The 21,273-nt window shown below is 45.6% G+C and overlaps 1 protein-coding gene across 1 annotated transcript in view; it reads right to left on the bottom strand.

Annotated features, from left to right (window-relative positions):
- The window catches only part of LOC144141515 (gastric triacylglycerol lipase-like), a 33,066-nt gene extending 25,283 nt beyond the window's left edge, over window positions 1-7,783 (bottom strand). The window contains exons 1-3 of the mRNA XM_077673063.1: window positions 7,554-7,783; window positions 2,002-2,203; window positions 617-731 (exon numbers count right to left, since the gene is read on the bottom strand). Of these exons, the coding sequence (XP_077529189.1) occupies window positions 617-731; window positions 2,002-2,203; window positions 7,554-7,688 (452 nt within the window). The 5' untranslated portion in view covers window positions 7,689-7,783. The remainder of the gene's footprint in view (window positions 1-616; window positions 732-2,001; window positions 2,204-7,553) is intronic.
- Between the last annotated feature and the right edge of the window lie 13,490 nt (window positions 7,784-21,273).

Genomic DNA, 21,273 nt, shown 5'->3' with positions numbered 1-21,273 from the left:
AACAGTTCATGTGCGTCCACGCCTCTAGGGGGGAACACAAGACAGCTCGCGCTACACACACCCACTTCACGAAGCCGGGTGCCGCCGCTTCTAGCGCGGGCTGACGCATCCTACTTTGGGAGAAATGTGAAAGCCTGCGGGCAAAACGATCCGGGCCCACCAGTCACGCTTGACGAAGAGGACGATATGGAAGGATATGACGATGACTACCACTACCAGAGTCAAAAGCATCGACAGAACATGTAGATGAATGATTTCAAGCCTAATGCAATGCGTGGTGGTGTGTCCTTCAGTGCTTACACAGAAAGAAATCCTCCAGAAAGAAATCCTTCAAGCCTTGCACCACTTAGTGCAAGCTTGGCCAATATTTTTACGAATCAGTCCGTGCGGGAGGCAGTATCGGGCAGTCATTGCTTACTACAGAGCGGCAATTCTGTGTCGAGCTGCAGTTACTGGTTGATGACGTTAAATTAAAAATACGAATGGCTTCACGGAACAGACCTCGCGCTACACAGGATTTGGGAATCTTTTGCGAACGGAGAGGAAGTGTAGACGTGCTTCCGCACTAAAAGCTTCCGCACTAAAAACAGAGAATTACAAAGCACCACCAACTCACGAGAAGTTCCAGAATTCGCGCGAGCGAACCTTGAGGTTCCTGTGCTTCTTGCCGTACGTGTTGCCCCGGACGTTGCCCATCCAAACGTCGTACTTGTGGTCGGCCAGAATGAAGCCTGCGCACACGTACATCCGGTGTTCAAGGTAAAAACAGAAACCCGAGTTCACCGAAGAATTTCTTGTGATTTGTGAATCCGAGAGGTTTACTCTTTGTTCGGACACCACTGAATGCTCGTTCGAGCTCCTGCCGCGACTGACGTTCGTTTCTTGCTCGTTTGGCGGCGTTCTTCCGCTCCCCATGGGCGAAACACGAGTGCGGAGGACAACGCGTTTTCGCACTCATTTTTGCCCTCTGCATAAACCAGTGGGGCACCGGTCAGGAGCACACTTGGAAGGGTCGAACACATGAGCGGAAAGGGTCGCGTCTTCGCACGCGTCTCCGCCCTGAAAACCGGTTTGGCTGCCTGATGACCCGCCGCATCGGCCGCTCCCGCGCGCATCCAACCTGCTGGATATTTTAACCTGCCCGTGGTGGAAACAGGATTGCTCGGACAGACATGTGTCCCCCGCTGAAGGTTGCGGAACCGGTTTTGGAGAGGAAAATGTCGCGTAAGGGAACGCATCGTTCTCCACAGATGTGCTTCGCCCATACTGGCGTCGGTGGCAAAGGACCGCGGCAGCGGCGTGTCGCCGCGGGAAGACTTAACTGCCGGCATCACCGTACCCGCTTTCTGCGCATGCTCAATGTTGCCTAAGAGCGGGTATGTTTATTTCTGAGGTAAAGGCCGTATTGCGGAACACGTCGTAGCCAATCGCCATTTAGTAGCGCGGCCCCAGATACCGGACAACACTTACACCGGCTTATTCGTCCAACGGGCCATTTAAAGCGTTCGCCTTAAAAACGGGGGAGATGTTCTGACATGAATCCCGCATGCTCTTGCCTTGTGCCCGTTTCAGTTCCCCAGGCTACGAGCCTTAAACTTCTACTTAACGTCATATTGGTAGTAGTTTAATGCTTTACTTAAGCCACGTTCCAGATTTGAGAACAATAATTTGCACCACATCCCATACTCGTGGACTACCAGACTAGGGAGTACACCCACCGCCAACGGCCGCACTCAATGCGACAATCAAAGAAATTCGTTTTCGAATCCAATCCAATCCAAGACTGTACTCGGGGACAGGCACCCGTTTATAATGCGGCAATAAATATAAAGCCCAACGCGCACAAAACATTGGGTATATCCATATGGCCGGAGTTAACTCGTAGAGCTCCACCCAGGCTGTGTACCGTGCCATAAACACAAGACTTTGTTGCGGAAGATTGCAATTTAGCAAAGTCATAAACCAAATGAACCCACTTTAGACCCTGCCCCACGCACTTACCGATCGACTGCTTGGGGAAATCGAGCACGTAGTTGGAGGAATCCCCCAGCAGACCACTCATGAGTAGAATGGGCTGTCGGTGGCACGGGTCCCTGCAGGGTACCCTGCCGTGTGGCATTCGGTGCATCTCGAGGATGTACCCGTCATCGGTAACCACTCTGTGCCGCTCGAAAGGGTAGCCTTTGCTGGTGATCAGAGTGTCCTGCGTTGGAATAAGTTTTCGCATTAGAATCAAGGGATGCCGGACATGACTGCGGCCCGTTTCATTTCCGAGGTGGAAGTAACCGAGGCCGGATCAGAACTTTCGCGCTAATCGGTACATCGCCGATATGAACAATAAAATTTTTGTGTGCAATTTAGTCATAATTTTACCTTCAGTAATTTCTACCATTGCAATGTCAAAAATAGAATTTCGCGCTCTCACTTGCAGAAGACTCGCCTTGAAATGTGAAAGAATTGAGACGCTAGCTACAATCCTTCGTTGGCTTTTCTCCTTCAGGTGAACTTCGGGTATGGCAAACGGCAAAAAGTCATGTCAAGCGGAGTTTCGGGATAAGCAAACAATGAAAATTTTCAGCTGAAATGCCATACGTTCCTAAGCTTCAAACGTGCTAAAAATACGAAGCGGTGGTTCTTCTCAAACTTTTGGCGTCTAGGAATCCTTGAGCTGCTTGGATCACCTCTACCGAACGCAGTGGTGTACAGAACGACCAACTGACGAAGATGAAATGGGCTGAAATCAGGAAAGAGGAAGATCGGAAAAAGTATTACGGGCGAAGCACCCTAGAAGCTTCACCTGTCGGCGTCTAATGTCGTCGTCGTAAGTATCGTCTCAAGTAGTCACGGTACTAAAACATGTGTAAACTCGTTGACGCCTCGCGCTACAACGTAACGTGTACTAGAAAAAAAAATACCGTGACACTCGTTTACGCCTCGTGCTAGAGAGCGTGCTTCAAAAACCTCTACCCCACCAACGGGTTCATCTCCGTGGGCAAAAACGCCGAGGCGCTAAGAATACACTTATACACTGCATGCTTCGCCCCTCCCCAGCTTTCACGTTAGTGGAGATGGCCCGGGGTTTTTTTGTTGTTGTTTTTTTTTTGCACGCCAGCATTCCTGCACCCTGGGCGGAACATTTTCGAATTTTTCGCTTCCACTGGTTTTTCTCTCCCGGTCAATGTCGCTGAGGACGCCGGCTTGACAGCGACACGGGGTACTTAATGCTACGCGTTAGAGCACTGGCGTGGAATTTTACAGGCGCTGCAAGTGCACATTTTAAGGTACAGATTTTGAAGACGCAAATTGGCAGGCAGTGTTCAGGCATCTTAATTGCTACACCTTCATGGTGTCCAATATTTTTGGTGGCTCACTTAGGGTTTTCAAGGCGGACACCAAACTGTCAAAGGCTTTTTTGCTGGTTTTGACGCCACGTAATGGGCACTCCAGCACAGCCATTTCAGAACCACTCCGGCGTGGTATATAAAGAGGTCCAATCGGCGTGTAGACATTGCGAACAAAAGAGTGCCCTAATGAGTCCAAAAAAATGACACAGAGGACAAATTCTGGAGAAACAAGTAGGGTCCACACAGGTTGAAAGAATAGTCTACACAACCGTCGAAGAAAGCTTTTTTCTTCTTAATATTAATAATCCCCTGCAGCTCCGGTAAATATCAGCAATATTGGCCGCATTGTCTTAATCTAGGTAACGGTCCATCGTTATGTCTGTACCAGCATGTTTTAGTCATAGAACTATTGCCCGAGCGAAATGAGACACCAATTACCCCTTGAGTGGAAAAATCCCGAGTTGACCTTTTTCTCTTCAGCCTTCCTGTTTTTGATCTTGATGAATCCTATCCCTCCAACCATCTGCACAAATGAGGAACGTCTGGCACGATTGGAAACATGATTCCGCATACTACTGCGCCTACCTGATCTCCAAAAGGTTCTGTTTCTTTACATGTCTTGCAGCCGCGCTTACGAGTTGCTTGTGTATTGCTGGAGACAGATGAGACACTGAGACCTTCACTTTTTATGTGCTCACGTTTAGTCTCAATACGCGCTCTTTCAATACAGGGTCGCATTTCGAAAGCATTCGGGTCACTTCCAAGACGTATCCTTTGTCCGCCGCCAGTTCATCTTACTGCTGCCAGCGGAATGCCAGATGATGTTTTTGAAAGACCAGGATAATATGAAGACGCCGGTGAAATGAGACCTTCTCTTTCATTTGCTCAGTTCCAATGGGTTGGATGTTTTCAGTATCAGTTGTTTTTGTGGCCTCGACATTCTTGTTGGAAAGTTCTCCCTTTGTTTTACTAAGGCAACGCAAGGCAAGTGATATTTCCCGTGGTCTGTAAGGCTTCGTTTCAGCCTCCACTACGCCTGGAATCGAGTGGCGAAAAATTTAGATGTCATTTGAGCTTGATGCGTGGTGAACAGGAAGCAGCAGAAACCGTACAACCTATCGCTCAGAGACAAGTACACTACACGGGGCCACACAAAAATTCTAGTAATTAGGCACTACCGTGACAACCATTTTTTTTCATTCTGCCGCAACCTTCGCTTGTATCTTGAGCCCTGACCCGACACTTAACCGAAAGGCCCGTCTTTCCTTTCAAGTGAAGCCGCGCCCGTTTTGGGATTTAAATTCGGAATTAATCTGCGTGTGTAATCTCCCAGAAAGATACATCTTGCAGCGGTTAACAACTTTATTCGTGAACATCGCTTATCCAGTGGGTAGTTTCATCACTCGAGTCCTCCTCCTCGTCTATTCTTAAAGTTGCACTGATTCTTGTATATATTGCTTCATCGTGATCTCTAGAACGCATGCCACTTTCTGAAGAAACATCTCCTGCACGAGATCATTTGTATGTGTCTGGCGGATCACCTGCCCCCTTATTGACATGATGCATCATAACCTCTTCCTGGTTTGTTTTTAATTTAGTTCTGGTTTTTCCCACATTCTTACTGCCAGCAAGCTCACCTTGGTCTACGTGATATGTACACTCCTCAACGATGTCATGACTTCTCCTCGCTCTTTCGTTTCTCTAACGACATTTTGTTCGGGGCAACAAGTCTGTTTACATGCTTTCAAGAAGAAAGTCTGACTTGTTTTTTTGACGGGGGCCTTTCATACACACGCCCATCTGTGCACACTGCAGCCACGCTTCTTTGCTGTTCTTAATTCATACTGTCACGTATGATCGACGCCGTCGATACATAGCTGTCATTCCCCGTGTGGTTATGTGCCATCGAAAGAATGTGGCACGGTGTAAAAATGAACGTCCGAAGACGACGGCCAAGAAGCGCGCTCGCTCATACTTTGCCGCCATATTGGCCACACCTTCGGTGCTCACTTTTAGATTCGGAGCATCTCATGCTCGGGGCTGTGTCCCTCCCTCCCTCGTGGTCGTTGTCCGCCGTCCGCACTCTACTGCGCATGCGCGTCTCTTCAGCCCCGTCAGTGTTTGGGCTGACGTCAGGGCAGTCCACTACAAAAAGAAATAGCTAGGCGGCGCCCGGTTTCGATCCCACGACTCTCTGGCCGCAACGGGAGGTACGTGGCGCTCTCCCCGCTGCGCTACAAACCGATACGGGAGCATGTGCTACGAACGTGCCTTATGTCTTTCACTCATTCAAACTCCGCCAAGAAGCTACTGATACAACGAAGGAACGCGAAGCTGAACGACAACGGAAACGACGAACTGAAAACTAATGGGAACTTCAGTCGACCCCATGGCTGATTCGCATACTACTCAGGGTTCCCCTACTGGAAGATGGTGTAATTTTTTTCTGACCTCAGCGACTGTGCGTATCGCCTAATAAAGTCTTGCTTCCTGTGTGGAGCCAACTTGCAAATCCGTTTGGCAGGACGCAACAAAATCCACCCCGATTCATTTTATCTCACTTTATTCAAAAGTAATCCCGCTCTAATCCACCGAAATCTACCTCAATCCATCCTAATCCGTCTTAGATTATCGTAGTACACTTTAATACACCTTAATTCCACCTTCATATTCATTACTGGCGAAATTGTTTAATCAATATTTTATTATAATGCACATTAATCACCTTTCATCCATCTTAATTTCCTCAATCCACCTTATTCCCACCGTAATGCACCGTAATAGTCATAACTGTTAATCAATAATTTATTATTTGGTAATAATAACCTTATACACGGCTGGAATGCTTTAGTTCACTTCTGACCTTCCTTGGGTTTTTGTACCGTTCGCGTAGACGTCGCGGTAATTCAGAGACACCTTGCAAAGTGCCCTATAAAGCTTTCGCCTTTATAATTGTTTATAATTTCACGTCTTTTTACTGTCCAGCTGCACCACCTCAGCATTGCACCTGACCCACCCTGCCGCCTGCAGCGTTAGTGAAGTGAAGGGTGGTTTGTGATTTTTGATGCCTTACCCCCACTCTACTCCACGTTCCAGGGTGAGCCCGAAAAACAGAAACAGGCATAAAATTAAAATAGGAATACAGAAGGACATTTCTTTGGTATTGTATGATATGTTCCGGGTCTCTTTTATTGCATTGTAAAAACCTTTAATATCTGCTCTCTTCCCATGTCAAAGGCGTTGAACGCTTCGCTAATTGTCTTAAAAATCAATGCTTCACTGTCTTTCCTAGTTGTTTAACGGTCCCTAAGAAGGCTCACTTCATCACGTTCCTATGCGACTCCCAAATTCATTGCCCATGGGCTTAAAAAGCACCGCGTACCGATACGGCAGGTTTTGCAAATTTATGGAAACATTTCTTGATTGATTGATTGATTGATTGATTGATTGATTGATTGATTGATTGATTGATTGATTGATTGATTGATTGATTGATTGATTGATTGATTGATTGTAGAGTTTAACGCGTCGACGCAACGCAGGGGATGAGGCGCGCCGTAGTGGAGAGCTCCGGATTAATTTTTTGACCACCTGAGGATCTTTAACCTGCGCTCAAACCTAGACACACGGGTGTTTTCGCTTTCCAACAGCCCTTTTGCGAGTGTTACGGCCTAGTCTGACGGCCTAGTTTGCTTCTTTAACAAATACATCACTTTTGTGCTGAGATTAACAAATAAATAAGAAAGGCATGTTGGTTCACCCAATTTTCACAAGATGGCGCTAGCTGTCTGTCAAGCAAAATTTTATTTTTTTTATTTCAGTACAGAAGTCACATATCTCCGAAATAAGCAAACAATGCCGTTGTGAACATTGATATGCATTTGTTAAACGTTTCGTATTAATGCACGATGGTTTTTAAGTGCCTGGGCTATAAAGTACTAAGTTACACAGAAATGTTAACAGGTCAGTCCCCCTTAAAGCAGCGGTTATTTACTGGACTAAAATTGCGATACTGGATTGAGTAAAACAAACCAATTAAAACTAACGGAAACCCTACGTAATAAGCGTTTCTGTCCAAGAAAAGGCGACATTAGTGCGCTTTTGCGAATTTTGTGTTCGCAAGTCGTCAAAAAGTAGCATCAATTGTTGTCGTTTGGGGAGAACAAAACATTTCTTTAAGAAAGCGTAGGAAAAAACAAGGTCACCTACTATGTTGGCAGTGATGTCAGGGTCGCGACTAGTGTCAAATTTCTTTGGCTTTGGCGCCAACCGCTCGACGCATTGCACCATGCCTAGGGCAACCAGAGATGAAAACGCGACTGCGTACATTCGTCGTGTGGCCATTAGCAGGGGCGAATTGAATTTTTCTACACCTGTTAACCACTACCTTGTCTTGTTATCCAGCTACGCTTGGGAAAATGCGCAGCTTAATCGTCTTCGTAGAGAACGTCGATCCACGGGTCTCGGTGAAAGGAAAAAGAAAGGCGAGCTATGCGAGAGCAGCTGAGTCTCCCGAAGATCAAGCACATCCTTCTAGCCTTCCACCCTAGGCCACCTCGTGCGGAAAACATTGGCCGGTGAGGGTCAGTCGCTTGTCTACACGTTGTTCTAGCTGTGTAAATAGCCGCCGTGCTAGGCGTGAGGAAAACAAAAGAGGAAAAAAAAATTGGCGGGCGATCGTGACGATTGATTCGGTAGGGTTGGCGCTAGAAGCGCGATCTCAGTTGCCTGACAGATTAGTTTTGATGAACTGACTTCACAGCCCTTCTCTCCCGAAAACCTCCTTTCCGCCGATGCTTTACACAGGCAGCAACAACGGACTCTGTCTAGGATTTTGAGATTGCTAGAGATGCTGGCGAGATTCGAAGGAAGAAGGGGCGGGAAGTTAAGTATTAAGGAACCACATTTTGCCTCAGCAGCAACGAGAAAAAAATTGAAGAATGAAGAGGGGGGGGGGGGGTAACGAAAAAAAGAGGACTTAATTGTCACAAAACTTTCTTGGTACAATTAAGTCTTCTGATATGCTTTGAAAACGAAATCCTCGAGTACAGTTTTGACTGGCACCCTTAACACACACAAAAAATGTCGATTCATGATATTCTATCATAATCCCTCCTAATTCATCTGCATCCGCCTTTACGTATGTTAATCCCACCTTACTAATCATTATTGTGAATCACTAACCAATCATTTCTTAACTTTCGTAATCAGTAATCATCTCTTACACACGGCTGGCATGATTTCGTTGGCTTCTAGCCTACCTTGGTTCACTTTGATTTTTGCATGCTTCGCGTCGACGCCGGGTTAATGCGAGGTCGACCTTTAAATAACGCTTTCACTTTAAAGTAAAAGACATTACTACGTGCATACAGTCAATTGAGTGCAAACTATACCGACAGCCACGCTGCCGGTATAGTTTGCGAAATTTGCGAAAGAGAAATTTTAAAAATCCACTGGGATCAAAGTATAGCGCTAGAGAGAGAGAGAGAGAAAGAGAGAGAGCGTGGGAAGGCCGTATTTACGCGCTCGTATTGGTGTCAGATGTACTCGGAGTACCCCGCAAATTTTCGGTCTAAGAGCACGAGCAAATATTTTAGGAGTAGAGGTTTCAGTTGTGACTTCAATAAAGCGATGACATTAGGCTGCGTAATGTTAGCGACCGAGTCACCCAGTTTGTATAAAATAAATGAAACTAGTTGCCCTTCGCTGATTTTGCCTGAGGCATCAATGTAACTTCTTTTGTAAGAATCCACAGAACGCAAGCGTATTTTAATTTAGGAAGGCCCTAAGAATGATTGGACAAAATTTCTGTTTAAACCTAGTTTCATCACACTGACAAGGAAACATTTTTTAATTTGATCTTTTATTATTTCCAACGGTGTGAAATACATACAAGTTAGTATACAGACAAGGGTCCCAAAGTCAACAGACTGCAACGGGACGCTTGATTAATTCATACAAAATAAAGAATACACAGAAAGCAGCAAAACAAAAAAACAGTAACTAAAAACAATAAACACAGCTTAGGCAGCGCTAAAGTAGAATTAAAAAAAAAGTGAAGAAATCGGTTAAACAAAAATGCGAGAAAAAATACGTGTTGCACATTGCTAGCACAATACTAATTCAAACAAGGTAAAAAGGTTGACAGCAAAAACTAAATTAAGTATACACTTGCATTACACATACAATCTAGCTGAACTCAGAAAACTTGGGCAATGAAATGAACAGTAACATAGCAATAGAGATAATGAAAACAATACATTCATCGATTCAACAAAAACGTTTTTAGCAGGTGTTTGAAGGAAAAGAGTGATGATGAAGATTTTAGTTCTGCCGAAAGACTATTCCAGAATGTCATCGGATGTCATCTGACCAGCGGATGTCATCTGACCATAGCTAGTACGGGCTATGGGTAATAAGTAATTTTTGTTGGCTGCAAATCTGGTGGAGTTGTTATTTTGTAATAGTTGCCTGTCAATAAATTGGTAGTATACATTATTAACACGCAGTTGAAACAAAAACGTGGCTATGTTGTAATAGAATAAATGTTTAACCGATAAGACATTATTCTGTTGAAGCAAAATACAGGAATGAGCTGTTAGTAATGATACGAAGAGCCTGATTTTGAATATGTTGTAACGGTGCCAGATGACAATCATAAGTGTTACCCCATGCCACAATACCATATGTGATATGACTATGAACGAAAGCAAAATAAAGAGACACAAGGGCTTGGCGCGGAAAAAATGGGTGGGATTTTATGATTACTAAACATTACTAAAAAATTCCAGCGTACCTTTTGTGCGAGATTGACACCTAGATTTCCCTCAAATAATTAGCGGCTCTGTCACAGAGACTACAGTTCAAAGGGATATTTTTGTTCTGTATGAGGAGCAGAGCTGATTTATCCATTCATTCATCAAGAACATACATAGTGTGCAGTGGACAGTACCGCAGACTGGTCTTAAAAGGCACCTATAGCGTCCTACGCTATAGGTGACTTTGCCAGCCAGCAAAATGTAAATATTAACAGGTTATCTATATCATTACAACGAACCAAAAAGAGTGGGACCAAGTGCGCTTCCTTTGGGAAGGCCTGAAGTAACTGAAAGCAGCTGGACCACGTACACTTCCCTGGGGAACGCCTGAAGTAACTGGAAGTAGCTTTAAATTTCGAACATTAGGGTGCACAAACTGTGAGCTATTAGATATGTAGTTCGAAATCCAAACTAATAAAACTTTAAAAGCCAAAGTTTGCTTGCACAAAAGCCAAAAAGCTTGCACAAGGGTGCAAACTGGTTGATTTCACAGCCTGGTGTCACATCCGAACTGTGTTCGTTGCGCTAAGCTAAACTTGATTGATTAATTGTAGGGTTTAACGCGCCGACGCAACGCCGGCGATGAGGCGCGCCGTAGTGGATGGCTACGGATTAATTATGACCACCTTTGGATCTTTAACATGCGCCGACTAAGCTAAACTCGACGAGCCCCATATAAGCCACTTCAAACCATTTTCCCTTTGTATATATAAGGCGCTCGTCAGCAGAAGACCAAATCAAATGCAAAGTTAAGTATAGTATAACTGCGTTATTTGTACAGCGCCCTCTGCAATCTTCGTACACTTCATCATACGCCACCGCAAAGTCTTCGACAAGTGCTCCCTCGCTGTTGAAGACCTGTGGTACTTCTTCTTCCTCGTGTACTTCTGGTCCATTTTATATTGTCGCCTGGCAGCGTGGCGTGCTTCCTGATAAGCCGCCACTTCTGAGGGCGTGCAGATCTTTTTTGGTCGCCTCATCCTGAATGTGCGCTTCACAGAGTCGGAGAGAGAGTTCCTGCGCCGCTGCGGCGGAGGTACGAGTTTTATGAGCGCAGGTGGTGGCCCCTAGCAACGCCCAGCGAGTGACGTGAGGAGGAGACGACAGTCGTTTTGTCGGCAACACTGTTTGCTCGAACGCTGACAGGCACGTGCGCACGGCATTTTTTCTTTCTGTTTACGAACCCCTCACGTGACGCAAGCCCACGCGCAAGCCTGGACAACCCCAGGCGCTCTCACGAGAAGGACGCGCACGTGCGGTCGGCATTTTCTTGGTGTTTTTTTATGTTCCTTGACTTCGTAACCAGGAGTTTAAGAACAAGAAGAAAAAAGAAAGGAAAGGCCGGGAGTTCAACCATGTGTAGAGCCCGGTTTGCTGCCCTGCACTGGGAGAATGGGGCTCAGGGAATGAAAAAATTCCCCGCATTTCCCCGAGGGGAAGAATGTGAAAGTGCGAATGCACGAGTTGAATTTGCGCGGTTCGGTAATGTTCGCGAAAGAGAGATCACACACACACACACACAACTACAAAGAAAGAAAGATGCATTTATTCACAGACACCTATTTGTGTTGTCGTTGTACTTGATTGCTAGAGCGGATCTCAGCTTTGAAATTTCGTGTCAGTACTCCTTTAAGCAGGTGCATTAGCCCTTCTCACGCCCGATTCTTGGCCAATCCCCCACGTGGGTATGTGCCATGTCAGCGGCCAGGCAGCGCGCGCCCATCTCCCCCCGTTGCCAAGAAAAACGAGGAGATTCCTGGCCAATCCCCCACGTGGGTATGTGCCATGTCAGCGGCCAGGCTGCGCGCGCCCATCTCCACGTGCGCGGACATCGCCGGTGGACGCAGGTTCAGGGTCGCTTAAGAAGTGCAATGCACTTAAAAGGGTGGGGAGAAGAGGAAGAGATAGGAGTGGGAAAGCGCGCACTCTAGTCCCGTTTCGGGCACTATAGTCTTTCACGCAAGTTCGTTTCACTCAGGGAACGTAAAAGGGCTTTCGTCGCCTTCTGCGAGGTCGATGGTGAATAGTTTCCACCGTAAATGGTCGATCGTCCAATCGGCTCAGCGCGGTGGCAAGCACGCTCCTCTCCGACGAGTATTCGGGGCAGCGACACAGCACATGTTCTATAAGTAGTTTAGACAGCTCTTCGGTTTAAACACGGGTTATTCTAATACTCTTAGATTTCCACCTTATATTTTTGGGAATCTTGTGCAGCGGGCCTCCTAGATCCTGATTCCTCTTTCTATATGACGTAGTTAAAAGAACGTTGCCGCGCATATCATGGTCTTGGTTGCCAGAATTCGCTTTGACAGGATACTTAAGGCTGGTGGGTCTCAAAATACCGCTTTCAAGCGTTCTGGGGCTCTATCAGTGGAACCGTTTCGGTTCCAGGGGTTTTAAGGGATGCCCTTTTGTTTGGAATAGATAGCATATACTCGGCGAAAATCGGTTGGCCGTCCCTTTAAGTCTGCTTACGTCTAGTGAAGGCAAAACCTGGCGATACCTTCCAAAGACTTCTTAAGTGCTAAATCGTAATTGGGCATCTTTATTCGTTTTTGTTTGTTCGTCTTTTGGGGAATGTTACTCCTACAGGCTCTTTCACTGCAACGTCGTGGTTGCGTCCCTTTCTTCGCTTGCATTTCTTCGTCTTTCAGCACAAATTACTTGAACAAAGAGGCTGCTGACAAAGGCTATGCACACCAGAATCTGAGTTCTTTGCCGCTGTAGTTGGCCTATTCTGCTCGTTCCAGCAGGTCCAAGTGTCACGTGGCACATGACAGTCTCATCTTTCCTCCACCGCTGGAAACTTGTGGAGTTAGCGCTGTGATAAAGAAATAGGCTCCTGCTCTGGAGTCGTGGGCTCAAATATCACCCGAACTCAGGTTTCTTTTCATCAACTGTTCACAGCGGCGTCCATGTTCGGTAACGAACAACACCACAGACGGTTTTTCGCATAATGGGAAACCTAAAATCTCGCCTGAATAAGCAGCAAATATTTTCGACCCACGACCCGTGGTAATCTCCCATCCCCCAACACGAGAAGGATTTGTATAATCCTCCCTCGCTTAAATATTCTCCATGTTGTTTCTTTATTTGGTATGATGTGCACATCCATTTCTATATTATTGTTTAACTCATATGCACTGGCAAGCCCTACTAGTAGTATGGCTTGTGGTTCCATTTTGGAAATGAAATGGGGTGTTACACGTTTTTTTTTAGATTCCACGAAAGCTTTCAACCTCATCAACCACCACATCCTCATTCAGCAGCTCGAATACTACGGCTTTCTTGGCAAAGAGCTTTCTTTATTAATTTCTTATTTACAATATCGGACACAATATGTCCGCTTTCATGGACATTGCTCAGCCACAAAGCAACTACGTTCAGGTGTTTCTAAGGGGAACATTTTAGGGCCGTTCGCATTTTAAATTTATAATAATGGTACAGTTAATACAGATACACCTGGTGACTATGTTATAAACGCCGAAGACACGAGTGTGTTTTTCTCTGGACAATCAAGCATCGATTTAGTTGAACGAGCAAATAGGGCATTGGAACTATAGTAAACACCTGGGCAAATGAAAATGATCCAAAAATCAACGTTAACAATACTAAGGCAATGATATTTCACTCACATCAAAAATATTTTGATCTTCCATCTCTCGTGATCAATAATACTGCAATTGAAGTCGTTCGTCATTTTAAACTACTGGGAAATATTTTCACAGAAAGTATGTTGGGAAGACTCTGTCGCCTACTTTACGGAGAAACTTTTACGCATGACTTGGTATTGTTCATCTTTTGACATTTCAGGGACTATACTGCTCTACAATTACCCGTTTCCCTTGACCATGAATTACGGAACTCTGGTCTGGGCAATGACAACAGTTGAAAATATTGATGCACTATCGCGTTTACAGAAACGTGTACTCAGCATAATAGCTAAAGGCCCTTGCTATTCGCACACAGCAGAACTGCTTTAAAAAATTAACATTTTTTATGTACGCTCCTTATACATTCATAGACTGATCTATTATTACAAGTCGGAAATAGTCGAGCACGACAATTCATTAGCTGAATTAGCGTAGCTTACAACGCACCATCCTGTGTATTGTACATGAAATCCCAAAAAATGACAAGTTAACGTTTGCCGCACAAATTACGGAAAACAGACGTTGAAAATTTCGTTTACCGTCAATCCGGAACGAACTGTATGTAGAACATACCCCAGATGGGATAACTAAATCATTCAGGTATTTACGTATATTTCTGCAAACCGAACAGAAGTGTGTGTAGCAATATGGTCAGTTCGTTTTCTGTTTTGCGTACTGTGTATAGTGTCAGTGTATTCTGACACGCATATGTTTGTACTCACGCATACTTGGATGTAGCTCGCATTGTCCTAGCCCTTTTTTTATCAGTCTTTTGTTTGTTTTTTATCACACCCATATTGTGTACACCACGTCAATCACGTTTCCCAGCCTGGCATTCTTGCCTTTGTTATTTACATAACAATGTTTTGTGTCCTTTTCAGTCCGCGAGCAGCCGCGCCCTGCAAATTAGCTGTGTGTACTTTTAACATGTTCTTTTAACATGTAACTTTTTAACATGTCGTGCTTTCCATTGTATTCTTCGTAGGGGGCACGGACCCCCGTCAAGCCTTTCCAGGGCTTTTTTTTCGTGCCTCGAAGCATCCCGGGACGTTTGAACTAACTCATTTGATTTGATTTAAAATTTCTTCAAAGATTTATTCTTTTGTTGCTCTTGCGTTCCGCAGATGCACGTTCTTAGTTGAAAGCAACCATTTCGCACGGATTGGTGCCGTTAAAAAGAATATTTCCGTTTAATCCACATGCAGCGTTGTTTCAATGGGGCCAACCCTCATAAAAATGTTTACCACGACTTAATATTTTTGTTACAGATTTCCCAAAAGAATACTATGAACATTTCATTGACATTTTATAGAATATTTCTAGTGAGTTCCCATTACAAATTGGCCATCTAGGTTTAATTTAAAGTCTATATAGCCAAGTCAAGAGACCTTACCGGTTTTTAATATAGTTTCTTTGAGTTTTGTGTAGGCTTTTTATAAAAAAATTAATACGTTTTTTTATGCAATTCTACTTAGTATAGTAACAGCTTGTTGCGTGTGAGTCAGGTTTGAATAGAGTTTCTGACGGGTTATTATTCAATTTATATGAATTATGTTTGTATGAAATTCTTATTGTGCCAGGTCATATGTTGATATGAGCTTATTAACTAAGTTTGAATGGAACTTCTTATGAGTTCTAATTAGATTTACATCAATTAGCTTTCGATAAATTTCTTTTTTATTGACTATAGTAGTAACATCCTGTGGCCGATTAGTCAGGCTTAAATAGAGTTTCTGGTGAGTTTTAACAGCGCAGTATTTTCGCGGGTCGCAATGTCCGGCAGCGATGTCCGTCACCCCGGGCGCCACCTCTCCCAAGTGCTCCCAAGACGAAGTGAAGGCCGTCCATCGCGCTATCACGGCTCATGCGCCGAGGCAAGCGGCGCAATAGCACCCCACATATATGCAGCGATAAACTACTAGACCTCCATGGGCCATCAATAGAAAAGCAGTACAGAGTTTATTAAAATTCAACATATTGAAGACAATAAGAGGATTGCTGCGTGTTTGCAATAAAAAGTTTATAGCAAGTCTAATGACCCCAGTCTACAAATTAGCAGTTTGATTGACCCTATAGAAACGCAATACAGATTCTGTTCAAACTCAGTGTGTTGAAGGAAATAAAATGCTTATTGCGTTTTTGCAATAAAGCGTTTGCTGACTTTCTCGTGGCCGCAGTTTATCAGATGGTAGTTTCGGTTCCCTCCGTAAAAACACAATACCAAGTGTATTAAACTCAATGTCTTGAAGCCAATAGAATGCTGGTTTAGTTCGGGGAGTTAAACGTTCATTGACTTCCGTATGACTTCAGCCCAAGAAATGTTTTAATTTACTTTTTATCAACTCTGTAGAACCTCAATACAAAGTTAATTAACTCTCTAAGTTCATTTTCATCGGGGAAGGGTTGAGAGGAACTGAAGTTTCCGCTCGCACAGTGAATCTTATATCCCCTTCTTGTGCCCGCATCACCTGCTGTCAAACCTCGGGTCAATGGCATCAATTTGCCAGCCGAGCAGCAGAAGCATCGCAACCAGGACGAAAAGAAGTGTGGCCCCTAAAGCGGTTTCCTTGGAAACCAACGGACGTTTCCCGGCAGAGATATTCTCTGGTGACACTTCCTCCAGTCGTCGGTTCATTGCTGTCGAACAAAAATTGCCGCATTCCACCCACAGGTGGCAATCGACGTAAAGGGAAGCCCTGAACCTGTGCTTGTAAAGTGAAGTCACCAGCATGTTTTTAAAGAGGAGTTAGATTTCTTCGTCGTCAGAAACTTCGCGCTGGAAGGTATTCTCCTTCTGTCCCACCTTTAAAGTAACTTTTACATTTGCGGTTTGCAGAGCAAAAACATTCCTGCTGGCCAACACACTGCTTACACGCCACATAGCTCAAATAGAAGACAACGGGACACGCAAATGAACTTGGGCTTCCACCCCACTAGTCCCTTCCTCCCTCGCCGGTGTGAAACGTGGATGCCACAGTTATCTAGCATAAGCTAAAACCCAGCGGCTCGCCTTGTCCGAAAACATCAGACCTCCTTAAAACCTAGGGCAGTCAAAGAAAGTGGGGTAAAAATATTACTCACTCTTGAGAGTGCGTATCCCAAGCCGGATACTGCTTGGGAAACACGCCAGGGCCACATAAAATTCAGATTTCATACATTTTCTTCGTCAGGCACTAGTCGCTCGTGGAAGCGTCATGACTATGACACCGGAACGACGGTTATTTTGTTTTTATTGAGCAGCATTCATGGCCGACCAAATTTTCATCTGCTGTTTGGGACGCAATCAACCGGACGGGCCTACCACATGACATTTATGGCAGTGTCTGAAGCCTCAAAATCGTCTGAAGCCTGTGCGTGTGCTTTGTAGCAACAGTGATAGAAAGCGGGGAGGTGAAGTATAGTGCAACGGTGGTACAGCGAACACGAAAGGAAACGGGAGACGTTATTACGCTCCGCGTCAAAGCAGTGGAGTAACGGCGCGTGGCTTTGCTGCACAGGTGTTTATGTGTATGTATGTGCATGGCCTCCGCGATCAGCAACCACGTGAGAGAAGAAGGGCCACGCCAGAACGAAGAAAGGCCGATAAGCGGAGAACTGTGAAGAAGAGTAGGCGCCCCTGCGCAGCATGATGAAGGTCGCTCTAGAGCGTCGTTCTGCTACAGAGGGCAAAGGAACACCTTAAGATATCTAAAAACCGGAGTGAATGTTGAGTATGATGCACATACGCTCAAACAGACACCAAAATTCATGTAATGACCACTCAAGGACTTTGTAAACACTGGGATATTGCTTGCGCTGTATAAAGTCTGGAATTCCTTCGCGATGTTTTGACCACTCTGGGTGCGTTTAAGCGAAATTGTTTGGCAGAATAACCAATTCAAAGTGTTGTTACCCTTTGAAATATTACCCGATCAGGCAACGGCTTTCTAGACCAAAAAGCGCACTTTCCAGAGCACTGGGAGGTGAAATTCCCCCCTTTCGAGCTGAGCGGTAACTTTGCCGTTTAATTACATAGTGCCAAGTTATTTCATTATATTTCTTGGCAGCAAACGCACGCTTCATTGTACTGCGAGTATTTTAGCATCGATGTCCTTGTCCTTAAGCAGCCAGCCCGCTCATCAAAAACAATGCAGTACCTTAGAGGTCGTCGCAAAAAATTTACTTTCTTGTTCCCTTGTTTGTCTGCTTTATAGACTCACAGTGGCATTTTTGTTGCGTCCTTTGCGCCAACCTAACCGTTTACACTTCCTTCGCCTTCTTTTAAGCTGTTCCTGATAGCCCGCTCAAGGTCGCAGCCCTCCTTCCCAGTGGCACGGCCGCTGGATGAGTGCCAGTGGCATGCCCGGAGAAAACTGTGAACATATTAAACGCGACGGCCTCAAGGAGACGTCACGAACACGTGCACAGAGAGCTGCCGATCGCGTGCATACCACCATCCGGCACGACGGAGAAGGTGTAGAATAGAGAAGGACTAGAGAGACATAGAAAAAATGGCCAGGTAATTGAGAATACAATGGAGCCTTGCGATGCCCTCTTCAGTCCAAGATACATTCAGCACGGTTTACATCAACAGCCCTATCGACCAGCTGACGTGGGTCCTTGAGGGTAGAGCTGGCCATACAGGCTCTCTACCAAAGCTTGTGAGTGGGATACGAGTTAGGGTTTTGTCGCAGCCACCTACCTTGGGAAGGAGTGTTCCTTGGGCGTCATTCCATTTTGTATACAACACGTAGGTGAAAGCGTCCACCGATATATATTGGTTCGCTTTCGCTTTCAACTCTAGGGACATTCTTTTCCCCAACTGCTAAATAGGGTCCACGGTTCGACATTCGTGTTTTGTGTTAGAGTCTTTGGTTTTATTGTAATCGCCTGGCTTCAAGCCTCTGCAATCCTGCATGGTTTCTTTTCTTTTTTTCAAGTGGAGAGTTTTTGTGTGAAAATGTTCCGATGAATATCTATACCTATTTTTCCGTAAATAACAATGGTTAGGTATGTTGAAGATTGCGTTAGGCAGTGTGCAGCCTATCATTGTCGTTAATTGATGCTTTCCTTCGTGCACGAGGTGCCGCTTCTCTACGGTAGACGAAATGGAAATCAATATCAGTACCCATTGTTACCGTAAATAACTGCGGTTAGGTATGTTTTGCATAGGATGTGTGCAGGCCGGGCGGCTTCTGTGCAGCCTATAATTCTCTTGATGCTATGCGCTGTGCACGAAAGCCTGCTTCTGTACGGTAGACAAAATAGAGCATCGGGACTGCGAAATCGCAGTGCGGTAGACGGCTTCTGTACGACTTCTGCAAGGTAGACAAAATATGAAAATGCGGAATCGGCACTGCGAAGAGAAGCTTGTAGGAGCCGAAATGCGATTTCGGTTGGGTTGCGGGAAACTGTTCGTCTGAAGCTCTAGGAAAATTGGCTCCTGGTCACTCGTTAGTTGCTTGTATAGTGTGGGGTAGCGTTCCCAGAACTCTGCCGGCTATAGCCTGTAGTGTTGTGGGATTTCTTCGCCCGTGATCATTCATTGTATGACCCCGGGTTCGCTTCCGGCGAGAAAGGGTCGGCGAAATAGCTCTCGGGCGAGGATAAGGGGGGTTCCGTTTCCTGAGAAGGCGAAATGAGGGGGACCAAGATTATCTGCTTGAGGCGATTCGGGTGGCGTTAAATAATATTCTTGAGGGCTGTGTGGTGAATTCCGCGTTGGTGAAATTACCACTTGTGGGGAAGAAAATCACGGGTCTTGAGAAAAAAATCAGCATCACTGGGTCTCTAACCCTGGTCTTTCACTGCTAAACCAGTGATACTAACACTTGAGGCAGAGTAGCAGAGTTGTTTTATAAATGTGTCAAAAGAATATAAAGATTGCTCTAAACGAGCCAGTAGATGCCCTAAACGAGCCAGTACAGATGACCCGTAATCACCCCGTTAAAAAGGTGATAACACTACCCATCAATCAATCAATCAATCAATCAATCAATCAATCAATCAATCAATCAATCAATCAATCAATCAATCAATCAATCAATCAATCAATCAATCACAGGAAGTACCGGGTTTGTACCTACCTGGCTTAGGTATCAACGTGACTTTTGCTCGCTTCCATCGTAGGGGGGACAAGGACATGTGCCCATGGCGCATTGAGATAGTCAAGCTGGTAATCAAGACTAACATGGTTTAGGTTTGTTCGGTATATCATAATTGCCAAATGTGGCACTGCGCGCGAGATTGTGGAGGACGGTTTCGAGGTTCGGTAGTGTGAAGTAGACATTCGATTCTGTGTTAGGTTGTCCTGTCTATAGGTGGCACTCATTGAAAAGTTTTAGCGGGTGATTTCTTCGCTTGGCAACACTGAAAACCGCCATGTGCGTGGCCTCTGTGCCAGCGCATGCGCTTTGCGCCCGCATCTCGCAGAAAAAAAAACAGCGTCCATCGTCTGCTGCGTTTCAACCCGATTATCGGTAGGGGCGTCAACAGATATATTATTAATCGCACTCACATTATGTGGTGGCGCTCTTACTGCCCTCGAGCACTTCGCATCACGGGAGGATGAAACCGCGGCTGCGAACGGCGCGCCTAAGACCGACGCTGCAGTTGGCTGCCGCCGCGGATGTCGACGCAAGTGCACCCGCATCGTATCCACGACTTAATATTTGGTAATTGCCTTCTACTACGTGGTTGAGTATAAAAACCGAATAATTTCTTTGCAGAAATTTTTCACGCGTACGTCGATTTAGCGCTCGCTTTCTCGTGCGCTAAATGTTTCACACTCACCAAAACAACTCACCTCAGAAATTAGAGCGTGGCGGCTGGCAATCAGCTGATCTGCGGCGGCGACTTCATACGCGCCTGGTAATAGGTATATCGTACTGTGCTGCACTCAACAGCACTTGGCGCAGAGGTATTACTTCGCGGTCAGTGGGGAAGAGTTTTGAAATGATGCAGTTTCTTCTGTCGAACGGACCACTGCACTTACGTTGAAACTTTTGTACCACGACCAACTCACACTGGCTCGTAGGTGTGCGCAGAGGCTAGTGTTTAATTGCAGGTAAGGTTGTCGCACTCATGGGCGGAACCATGACTTTTTGCGTAACCAACGCCATCGCGGCACAACTGACTATCGAATCACTCGCACACGCCCTGTACGGAAATCTAAGGTCACGTCGCGGCCCGCGGCCTTTCTGGCGGCCATGAAGGCACGGAGGAAAAGACGGGTGCCTGATCTGCGGGCCGTGCGCACAACGTCGCCTTAGCAACAGGCACTTGGCCACGGATATGGCGGCGCACACACATGGTTGCCTGCATGCATTCCACGCCAATGAATACCTCCTATAGAAAAAGATGAGGGGAGCCTGTGTGCGAGGTTGGATATCTCCGCATGACGTCGGGAAGTAGTTCCTACTCCGTGCAAGGACAATTATGTATGGGGCGACGAAGATGATCGTCTATGTTTCTCGCTAA

Source organism: Haemaphysalis longicornis, unplaced genomic scaffold (assembly GCF_048455015.1).
Source record: "Haemaphysalis longicornis isolate Haplotype H1 unplaced genomic scaffold, Haemaphysalis longicornis Haplotype H1 scaffold_6, whole genome shotgun sequence".
In the NCBI taxonomy this organism is placed as follows: domain Eukaryota; kingdom Metazoa; phylum Arthropoda; class Arachnida; order Ixodida; family Ixodidae; genus Haemaphysalis; species Haemaphysalis longicornis.
This window is presented reverse-complemented; position numbering and strand designations above follow the sequence as displayed.